This window comes from Chroicocephalus ridibundus, chromosome 2 (assembly GCF_963924245.1).
Source record: "Chroicocephalus ridibundus chromosome 2, bChrRid1.1, whole genome shotgun sequence".
NCBI classification, from domain to species: Eukaryota; Metazoa; Chordata; class Aves; order Charadriiformes; family Laridae; genus Chroicocephalus; species Chroicocephalus ridibundus.
The window spans coordinates 47086430-47097965 of NC_086285.1; the positions used below are offsets into that span (position 1 = coordinate 47086430).

At 43.8% G+C, this 11536-nt stretch overlaps 1 protein-coding gene across 3 annotated transcripts in view; it reads right to left on the minus strand.

The window, feature by feature from the left end:
• The window catches only part of CAPN7 (calpain 7), a 35910-nt gene extending 25114 nt beyond the window's left edge, over positions 1 to 10796 (minus strand). The window contains exons 1-5 of one of the 3 annotated variants that reach the window (XM_063325288.1): positions 10612 to 10796; positions 5825 to 5933; positions 4049 to 4206; positions 1742 to 1809; positions 443 to 643 (exon numbers count right to left, since the gene is read on the minus strand). In XM_063325288.1, the coding sequence (XP_063181358.1) occupies positions 443 to 643; positions 1742 to 1809; positions 4049 to 4206; positions 5825 to 5933; positions 10612 to 10713 (638 nt within the window). In that variant the 5' untranslated portion in view covers positions 10714 to 10796. Of the gene's footprint in view, positions 1 to 442; positions 644 to 1741; positions 1810 to 4007; positions 4207 to 5824; positions 5934 to 10611 lie in introns of those variants that run through there. The other 2 variants (XM_063325286.1, XM_063325287.1) reach the window with 2 other exon arrangements.
• Between the last annotated feature and the right edge of the window lie 740 nt (positions 10797 to 11536).

The following is an 11536-nucleotide window of genomic DNA, read 5'->3' on the forward strand; positions in this document are numbered from 1 at the left end:
TGGATGTAATAGAAGTCATAGTCCTACAAAATATTATGCTTCCTCAATTTCCAGTGAAGTAGTAGTTATATAATCTATAAAAACATCTTTGTACCTTGGCTTCTCAGAGCCAGATCTTTCATGAACTCAGTCAGGTGGGTTATGTATGACATACAAAAATAACATTATGAAAAATAATCCTGGCACTCAGTTACAAGAAACTCTCTTCTCAATACAAACTAGAAAGTATGCTCTGTGAATAAAAGCCATTAATTACATTACCATAGAGAATACAAGAATTTATTAATGTGTAGGTAACACCAGCAATGGGGTTTGTAAGAAGTGGTTTTCCAACCCTCTGAAACAGCTGAAGGATGAGATGTATAAACAATCTACTGTGTAAGATGCACAAAGGATCTGAGCACAAATGATAACATTTTAGAAAAACTTGTCTTCAACTTACCTGAGTACTTCAATCTCCTCTGCAGTGTATCTCTGGCCTTGAGATTCACTAGCTTGTACTGCTCTGATCGTCTGTGGTTTATCATTTAAAGAAAAATCAGGTCCCAATGGAAAGAATGTTCTGACTGGCTGATTTGGTTTAGCTGCAGTTGACTTCTCCTTCTGAGATGACTTTGACAGAGATTCCTTCAGTGCCTCTGCTCTAAAGCAAATAAAAATGTATTTTGTTTACAACAAAGATATAGTTATGGTTCAATTATTGACTTGCTTCGTTCATGTTCCCATATATGTTAAATGGAATGAACAAATGCCCAAGTTGACCAACACCACTTTTCCTAAGAAAAATCAATTTCTGATGCCAGTACTCATTTATTTTCCTAGAATCAATCAGAATACAGCATTTCCAATTCATATATAAGCTACTTTTGTCAGAACTCATTAGATTTTTGTTGCCTCTAAATTATGCCAACAGGAGAACTTGTGTGAGTGTTTATTATCTGGAACTTCAGAAAAAATCCACTGAAACACAGAGAAAACTGATTTGCATCCTCTCATACCTTCAGAATTTATTTTGTCTAGCAGCTACAATAGCAGTAAAAACTCACTAGCATTCTCACAACCCCGCATTTCAACTGCTTGAAGACTGTGTATTCAGGACCATATTTTGTTGTTGTTGCATTAAGCTGCTGAATAGGCACACATATGCAAAATACAGGGGTTTTTCTGAACACAGACTGAGAAGTGCTGAAAACCAGCTTATACTGAAACTTAGCCCAACATAGTCAGTTATACGCCATCATACAGCTGGTTTGAAGAGTCACGTTGAACTTACGCTTGTATAACTTGTTTCAGATATAGACTCCATTTTATTAGATCTACCCATACAATTAGATTGCAACTGTCAAGATAAGCATTTCCCAGCTTCCAACTGTCTTCCTTACAAAGGAATGCTGACACCCTGACTTAAGTGCTGGCTCAAATTCAGCACTTTTATAGAGGCCAAAAATTGTAGTATAGTACTCTGGTTTATATCTCTGAAGTAGTGCATTGGTACTGATGAATGCGTAGTCCTTTCCTAATTCTGCACGTCCCAAGATTCCCAGAGGGTTGGGCACAACAGCTACTATATTCAGTGGTACAGCAGCTGGCAGTTATCCGCCAGGAGAACTCGACAGGAGCTAGGTCTACCCAAAATCCATACTCTTTGCAGTTCAGAACAGACACGCTAGACTGAGAATCCAACTCAGAGAGTGCACTTATCCCTGTCAGCAAGTATTTTACAAACAGTGTCAATACTCACCTATCCAGTGCTTGCCGAGCCAGCTGTTTCAGTTTTGACTGGGGGCCTGCTTCTGAAGTTTCATTAGCCTTAAGTGCAAAATAAAAGAAAAAGCTACACATCCAAAAACCCCACAGGTTTTATAGGCTCAATTTGTCAAATTCCACACTTATAGATTACAACAAACAGTAACTAGCTATTTTTTTTTTTTTTACAGTTCCCTTTCAAAATGACCAAATGCATTCTTTAAAATCTCTGCATAAAAAGCATACTAATCGAGGAAATAGAGTTTTGCTGTTCTAGTGAATGTTCATGGAACAAAAGTAATATTTCAAATTCTTCAGTGAGGACAACACTGTATACACAAAAAAATCTACTAGAAGAATTAACCATATTAAAACACTATGGGCAGAAAGAAGACAAAACCAAATCTTAGGTATACTACTGAGCTTAGATATGTTCTAATTCTTTTTCCCCAATGAGTCAAGAACAGTCATGATCACTTAGGAAAAAAATAAACTCGAATGTTTACTTTCATAAGATACAAACAAACAAGATTGCTTGCAAGTTAAAAATCTTGTTCTTGCACATCTAAGGCATAAAATAATCTGTGACAGGGCACCAAAACAGATTATCAAGAGTGCTAACTTCTCTTCCCAGTTGGGACGTCAGCAATGACAGTTTACTCATACAACCAGTTTATGGTTTTGTTTTCCTTACAGAAGAAGCATGACTACTGCAGCTAAGCAATCTGCAAGAGGCACAACGTGAGGTGTGGCTTCTCCTGAGACACCCACAAGCAGGTTTCAGGTTCTAGCATGGTACCTTGACCAATTCTCCCAGGTCTGCTAGGCCAACTGAGGAAACAAAAGGCAAGCTACTTTCACCCCAAGAAACAAAACTAGAAACACCCTCTAGAAGCAACTATTTTAATTTGCAAATAAATTACACTCTGGAGTTTCTGGTTGGAAAAGACTTTGAAAGATGTGTGAAGGTAAGCAGCGGAGATGGAACACCAGTACACTCATCTAGGAGTCTGCCATAGAAGAGGAGGAATGGCTGCTCTCCGAGTACTTCAAGGGTAAGGAAGAAATAAATCTCTCCACCTGAATATACTGAGGAGAAAGACAGAAGCAAAGCTTCGAGATAGAAGTGTTCCTTCAGTCTTCTTTCATCCTGGGAAGAAGGTACTTTTTGATCACCCTGAGGGATAAAGCCTACAGTCATCTTAAAATAATATGCTAGTCAAGATTAAAAGAAACTTCAGTAGTATCTGTACCTAATGAAATACCTGATAAAAGCAGTTGATATGAGATAATGTCAGACTAATTTCAATATAAGTAATATTTGCATGCACTGACACAGAGGGAGGAACACAGCAGAGGAAAAACAGTATGCTGCTGCAGTAAATTTTATGTAATAGACAGACTGGAAACATTCCGTTCTAACAGCTCAAGTGGAAAAACTAGAGCAGTTCTAACTCTTCCTCTGGTTACACTGTATCACCAGGGTTTGTTAGCCTACATAAAATCAGTTTACAGAATTCGGAGAAAAGAAGATTTTACTCTAGCATGTAGCAAAAGTAACATTCCCCTCCCAACAACCCACATACATTTACGTTTAAAAAAAAAAAAAGGAAAAAGAAAGGAAAAAGAAAAACAGACTTGGTGGAGTTACATTATGATGGTGAGCTCTTCCTGTAATGAGTTAGTTAAGGCAACTGGACTTAAGGGAAAAAAGCAGTACCTGTAATTATATTCTCCATCATTTACGTAATGGCCAATTCATCCTTACCATTAATTTCAGTGTGAACTGAATTCACTCCTAACAGCTTTAATGTTGGGCACTGAGTAATCAAGTAGTATTTTTACTAGTTTTGGCATCAGTAGACCGTTATGTTTTCAGAAAGTGTTGCACACCAAAATTTCCCTTAAATTACTTCCATTAATGTAGTCAAAGTAATACAGCTGACACATTAGCAGTCATCTTCAGTTTTAGCTGTTTTTAATTTCTGTTTCAGTGTTGCATTTGCTCCAGGGAAAAAATTAACATGAAAAAAGTTCCAGAATATTTCTAGTTTTTAGTATAAACCAGTTCAGGAAAAACACATAAATCCCAAGTCCCAAAAAATTCACAGTGTTGAATAGCAACATAACATACAGACTGGAAAACCCACTAAAAATGCAGTGGAAAAAAAATTAAAAAGTAGTGTTTAGAAATACAGGTACTCCATTTTTAAGCCAGCCTTTAAGGGTCGGTCATTTGTGTAAGTGGAAGTATTTCTTACCATCACATAATTCCACCAAGTTAACCTGTAGCTTAACATACTGTTTTCAAACAGAGTTCCACTGCTTCTGTGTACAACTCTATAGCTTCTTCTGCGTTGCCTTTATCATCTTCATCAAAAGCCTGTGTAACTAGGAAGCGAGCACGCTCCAAGTCCAACTGTTGTTTTGACTTCAGAGGGTCTGTGTTCTGTGACTGAACTAAATGAAAAAGAAAGTATTTAGCTTTCTACAGCATCAGACACGTAAAAACACTAGCAGTTCTAATCAGATGGGTAATATCTATTTCTTAGCCGGAAACCAAGTTGTTCTAGACTTTGCTAAAAACATCTTTGCAAGGACAAGAAAACAGCACCACAAACACCCCCAAATCAGAGATACAGTCTCAGGATATTTCACTTGTCAATTAATGTAAATAAAATCTCTTTCATACTACACTATGGACAAGGATGTTTAATTATGTAAAATATTGCATCACTTGTGAAAACACATCACCTATGGTAACACACAAGTTCCTTAGGTGTCTATCTCATTTAATACCTTTATTAATGACCTGAAGGAGAAGATGGTGTGCACCTTCATCAAGGCTGCAGATCCCACCAAACTGATTCACTCAAGGACAAGCTGCTATTCAAAGGGACACAGACAAACTAAAGTAAGGGACTGACAGGAACCTCAGGAAATTCAACCAGGACAAATGCTACATCCTGTGTCAGGGACTGACTAACACCTTGCAGGGTACAGCTGTGCAGAAAAGCGCCTAGGGTTCTGGGAGACAGCCGGGCAAGCCCAAGCCAGCGATGAAGGCTAACAGCACCTTGGGCTATGTCAGCAGGAGAATGGCCAGGAGAAGGGGGAAGAAATCACAGCCCTCTACTTGGCACTCAGTAAACTGTATCTGGAATATCACATCCACGTGTCAGAGATGATGGCTGGAGCTGGAGGACTTGGCCTTCTGAGAAGAAGCTGAGGGAGCACGGCTTGTCCAGCCAGCAGGAGAGACAGCTTTTGAGAGGACCTAAATGGATTCAGGCTCTTCACTGAGGTGCAAAGAAAGGGAATGAGTGCCAGTGGCTATGAATGCAAACAGAGGAAAATCCAAACATACATATATATAAATAAACCACTAGAAAGACAATTGCACCCAGGAACAGGGGCCCAGGGGCACTGGGGAATTTCTGTCCTTAAGCGTTTTCAGGACCAGGGTAGACATCGATTCTTGGACCAGATGGCTCAGGTCCAAGAATCAATGCCTACTCTGGTCTGAGCAGGAAATTGATCTATAGACCTCCCAAGGTCCCTTTTTGGCCAAGCGATTCTATGATTCTAATAATTGCAGGTGTGCAAAAATTTGAGATTTTGGTCTAAGCACAAAGACTGAAACTGGATCAAACAAGGAAACCCTTATGAGAGTATAGAGCTCTTTTGTCCTCTCCAAGTTAGTAATTCTAGATAAATACCAGAACCTTCTTGCTTCAAATCCATCATGCAGCTGAGGCTTAGATGCAAGTTTTGATTTGTTCATGATCAATTTTTGTTGCTAGATTTAGTTACTTTCTCAGGTTTGCTCTGCAATGTGGTTCCTAAGAATATTTATACCCACACCCAAATCCTCAGGAAGTAAATCTCTGCTTCATTTCTGATACATCAGAATTCAAAGCACTGATGTGCTCATTGTATTTGTGGTCCTTCACAAAGGACAAGAAAATTGCAATAATGAAAACCAGAGCAAACATTATTGATACATATTTCACAGTACTGAAAGGCTTTCCACTCAATTAATTTAAGCAGAGGTTTAATTAGAAAGCTCCTTACCCACCTGCTGAATGGAGAGCTTGAACTCTCTCCAAGTACTCATTTATTTTTTCTTGAATATTTTCCAAGTTGGACCCTGCCATCCCAGCATAAATCAAAGCTTGTGCAGCTTCCTGCAGGGAGAAAAATTTGAGGCAAAGTTAATGTTTGCTGCCTAGAAAATTACTTTCCATAAACAGAGGGCCTATAGTAGCCATGAGTTGCATGAAAACAAGCTTCTGCATCTGAAAAAAGGCTCAGTGGCTGCAGGGCAATTCTACTGGAAAGAACAAGTTTCAAGTTATAAATGAGATCGTGTTCAATTTCTCACACATGGGACAACCTGTAAGACTATAAAAACCCTTTTGAGGTTCTATAAGGCAGGATCTTAGGCCTGTCTGTATAGCAATGCATAGAATTAGGAGATCTTAAGTAAAATTTTTCAAGCATGCACTGAAATCAGTTAAGTAAAGCTCACAAGCCACAAACTGCCTTTTATTTTCAAAGCTACAGATTTAAGGTTAGGCAAATAAAAGAGCTACTCACAAGTTATTTGCATTTAATCTGATAACAAAGTAAACAAATATAAAAAGCTTTTCAAAGTCAATGCATAGAATTTTGTTTTAGAACGTCTTTTATTTTAGTACTACTCACATCAAGCTGTCAAATCTGAAACGTCTACAAATTTAAAGTTTTCTAGTTGCTCAAATTTGTTTTTTAAATGTTTGTAGGTAGACAAAACACTGGATATTGATGAAAGTATACTTCCAGGAGGGAACACGTACGTTATCTGCATTAAGGCTTTTTCCATACTGCACAGATCTATTATGAAAAAACACCTTCAGTTGCATAAGATGGCTATCCATTCACTAAATTTATGAAAAACATGTAAGGTTTGGCAGGGTTGTAATAAACAGTCAGAGCTGACACAGTCTGAGAAGCATATGGAGAATTGAAATTTGTCACTCACAAAAATGAGGATAAAAACCATGTTTTGTCCTCATTATTGGCATGGAAAAACCTCCACGCTTTTGTGGCAGTGCTCATCTTCCCAGCAGCAGAAGAGAGGAGGCAGTCATGTAGCAGGCTGAGTATGAAGGAAGCAGAACAGTAACTAGGGAGCTGCTCCACAAAGAAGGTGCTCAGCAAGGCTGCTCTGCATCGGGCAAGCACAGAGCCATGGCCAGAGGGTCTCTTGTGTGCTTTATGGCCATGATTTCTGTCAAGCATAGCAGTTTTCTTCCATACACATCTGCTTAGCTTGCCCAAGCTTAAAACTGATCCTGATACAGCCTGTTCATGTTATCAGGATACATTTTCACTGACAAGCATCACAGAACCAAGTACCACATACTCCCTGTCAACATCCATCACCATATTACATCACATAAAATGTCTAGAGCAGCAGAAAGGTAAACAGGAGTACTGTTACATTTATATATAGCAATTAACTACCCTTAAGGTCTAGTGTACAACTTTTTTTTTTTTTTGCGGGGGGAAAAAAGTGCACTACAGATATCTGCTCAAAGGATGTATTTATTTTTCTGTGACATACCATAAGTATAGAGTGACAAAACAGGTGCTGTATCATAATGGTAAATTGTCTACACATGATGCAAAGAACAAATGTGGATTTTCAAACGAGTGCTGCAAAACCAATGCTTAATTGATGTTGCTTCTGTGATTTCAAGCACAACTGTTTTGCCTGGTTTTAAGATGTAATGAAAACAGCATTTTATAAATTAAGCCTCTGAAGCACTGAAGCAGTTGACCAGCTGGCTGCAGAGCCAGCATACCAACTGCTTCCAGTGACAAGATGGATATGCAATTCAGATTTAGTATTTATGAACTCTTCAATGCCACTACTGTTCTTTGGCATGAGCAGTGTGCCACAATCACACTAAGCTAACTACCGATCCGCAGTTTGCGAATTGCTAACTGCTGGTCAACAGCCAAACTTAGCGACAGACTTCACCAGTTTTGCTGAAGTTACCAGGTGCCCAAATAATGTGCTTCTGACATTTCTGCAGAGCCCCATTAGCAAGTTAGCCGAAGCTGCTTCACACGCAGCCCTCCTCTAGGGGTCTATCAAAGTTACACAATAGCAGGAGCTGACACCACGTACTAGCCATAGGAACTCCATACGGACAGGTCTGTCTGAAGCATTTCCCATGCTTCACCCTTAAGGTTAAGTTCTTGCAGAATCCAGTTCAGTACCCAAGCTCTCCCACATGCTTAGTAATTGCACCAGTGGACTCTGAACTGCTTAGAAGCAGCTGAAAAGAATGTTGGTGACAGGCCAGAGCTTATTTGCCCTGTCTGAAAAAATGCACAAAGTACCCACAAAACGTTATTTTGTAACTACCCTTGTTTAATCTAACATTGACAGTGATTCTTCAGGCAACATTGGGAAAGCCAAACCTATCTAGGCTAAATCATACATGAAGAATTCCGCTTCAACAATATCCACTGGGCTTGCTCTCACTCCTTATCACAATAGGTTTGAACACCAACACCTTCCGCATGACCTGACACAGGAGTCAATACCTAATCTTAGGGCTGCCAAGAGTCACCTGTACGAATACCAAAAATCTTAGCTGCAGTTGCGATTCAAAGCTTTCCTATTACATGGCAGTGTCCATAATCGTGCTGCTCTGTGGCACAGCTTTTGCATACAGAATCACAGAATCGTAGGGTTGGAAGGGACCTCTGGAGATCATCTAGTCCAACCCCCCTGCCAGAGCAGGGTCATCGTAGAGCAGGTTGCACAGGAACGCGTTCAGGTGGGTTTTGACTGTCTCCAGAGACGGAGACTCCACCACCTCTCTGGGCAGCCTGTGCCAGGGCTCTGCCACCCTCAAAGTAAAGAAGTTCCTCCTCATGTTTAGATGGAGCTTCCTATGCTCAAGTTTGTGCCCATTACCTCTTGTCCTGTTGCCAGGCACCACTGAAAAGAGCCTGGCCCCATCCTCCTGACACCCACCCTTTAAGTATTTTTAAATGTTGATAAGGTCGTCCCCCCCAGTCTTCTTTTTTCCAGACTGAAGAGACCCAAATCCCTCAGCCTTTCTTCATAAGAGAGGTGTTCCAATCCCCTAATCATCTTGGTAGCCCTTTGCTGTACCCTCTCCAGGAGTTCCCTGTCCTGAAAACATTGTCTAGATGACACTCTTTGTCACGTGTAGCTTGAAGTACACCAAGACTGCCAGGGATGCATTTTTGCACTTAGCAAGAATATCACCCGTATGCAGCAGGTGAAAAAGACTTTCCACATACTGTACAAAAGCATAAAAGAGTGATTATTTGCACAAAAAGATGGTTTTCTTCTGAAGAGCATTTGATAATTTCTAACAGATACACCAAGAAATGTACTGTAATAAGTAGTACTGCACATAGCTATCAGACCATGCACACACACACTGCTTGGTAAGCCCAGTGTGGTATTACTATGGGTAACTATAACTTTTACATATACCAACACACTTTACACATATAAACTTAGCTCACCCTACATTAACAACCAGGTTAAAAGAAAGATACTCCTCTTCCTATCCTTTCACACTTACATGCATAGACCACCGTGATAATAACACTATGCTTTTTATACCTTTCAAGGACACATAGTACTCATGAAATAAAAGGCCAACTACAGAGCTCTTAGCAAGTTAATGGAAAGAATTACTTTGGCAGGATAATGGAATATGTGCAATGATTACTGCAACAAGGATAAACATAGTCTTCAAAGAAATCCCTTCTCGCACATGAGAATTAAAGCCAGTGAGATATGGAACTTTAATGTAACTTTGAAAAACATAAATCCAACAAAAAGAGACAATTTACACGGTGGAAAAATGCATAATGGTTGCACAGAAGCGACTAAATACCAGCAGTAAGTCTATAGATCTTGAGCAAGATGCTGAATCAACCTCATCATACCCTTGGTTACACCAAGCTGATGATGTATTGAAATAATAACATCAGATCCCTAATAGAAAGAATATTCACACGTGGTTAAAAACATGTCACTGGAAGCTTGAGATCTGAAGCTAGCTTACACCGAGCATCTTGTATTTCACCACGTACTTCTCTACTTGTTTGATGACTGGTTATACAACAGAGTTGTTTCCAGCTGCACACTCAAGAGCTGCAATATGCCCACTTGCCGTCCTCCGAAATGCCCAGCGCTTGCATCTCCAACGTAAAATTGAACAGTTTTTCAGGCCTGGCGAGGGTAGGGGAGAGGCCAGGAACGACAGCAGAGAACCAGCGGGGCAGAGACGTTTTTAGCGAGACGAACCTTCCCGAGAAGCACCGAGGGTGCCGCGTCCCCAGCGGCTGGAAGAAGCGCCCGTACCCACTTTGCAGGTGCCGTGGCTGCAGTGCGACCCCCACGCCCGCCAGCCAACAGCGGCGCACGGGCACTACTTGTTCCCACCTAAAAATAAAACGCGTTTCGCAACCTGCCCCAAAGGAGGCTGCCTCTCCGGAGACCGATAAACTTTCGACACGCACCCCCGGCCTTCCGCCTTCTTCTCGGCTGGAACCGCCACGTCTTCCCCGCAGGCCAAGCGGCGCTGCCGTCTGCGGGACGTGCCCGCCAAGGGAGGGGAGGGCAGCGGCGGAGGCGGCGACAGCCCAGCGCACCTCACCCCGCCGGCACGGCTAAGCAGGGCCCCGGCGGGCCACCCCTCCCTCCCCGGGCCCTCTGGGGGCTGAGGGGAGGAGCGCAAACCGACCGGTAGCTTAAGGGCCTCAGAGCGGCGATGGGGAAGGGGAGACCGGCGCCCTGAGGCGAACCGGCCGCCCCCGTACCTTGTAATAGAAGACAGCTTCCTGGTAGCGCCCGCTCTGGTCCCGCTGCACCGCCAGCTGCGCGAACTTCACCGCGTCCAGCTCCAGCGTGGTGGCATCCATAGCCGGTCCCCTGCCGGTGCCGCCGCCCACCGACAGCAGCGCCCCTCCAAGCCAAACCCACCCCACCGCCACCGGCTCCGCGCCCGCCCGCTTCCCCACCGCCTTCCTGACCCCGCCGCCGGCCCCGCCCCCATCCCAGCCGCCTTCCCCCCTGGCCACGCCCGCCCGCCGCCGGCCGCGCCCCGCCGGGGGCCGCAGTGCGCACGCGCCCGGCGCGTTGGGTGGTTGTTTTGGTGTTTGTTGGGGTTTTTTTTTTTGGGTTTTTTTTTTTTTTTTTTTTTTTTGCCGGGTGGCTTCAGGGCGGGCGGGCGTGAGGGTTGCGCTGTGCGTGCTCGGGCGCGCGTGGGAGGGTGGGGCTCTCGGGTTTGGTGGGCGGGCGCGCGCCGCGCGGGGTGGTGAGAGGAGAGGGCGAGCAGTGAGGGGAGAGGGGCTAGCGCAGGGAGGGTAGAGTGAGAGGAGAGGGTAGTGAGGGGAGGGGGTAGCGGATGGAGAGGGCAGTGATGGGAGAGGGTAGCGGGGAGGGGGGTAGCGGATGGAGGGGGCAGCGACGGGAGGGGGCAGCGACGGGAGGGGGCAGCGGCGGGAGGGGGCAGCGGCGGGGGGTAGCGGAGGGAGGGAGCAGTGAGGGGCGGGGGGAGTGAGGAAGGGGGAGCAGTGGGGGGGCTGCAGTGAGGGGAGGGGGCAGCAATGGCGTGCACCTGCCTGTGGCGGCTGAGGGGGGAGCGCGCGCAGCGCCGTGACACGTACCACCCCCCCCCCCCCCGGCCCCCCTCGCCTCAGCCCGGCTCTCTCGCCCTGGTAAGCCCCTGGCGAGGTGAGCTGG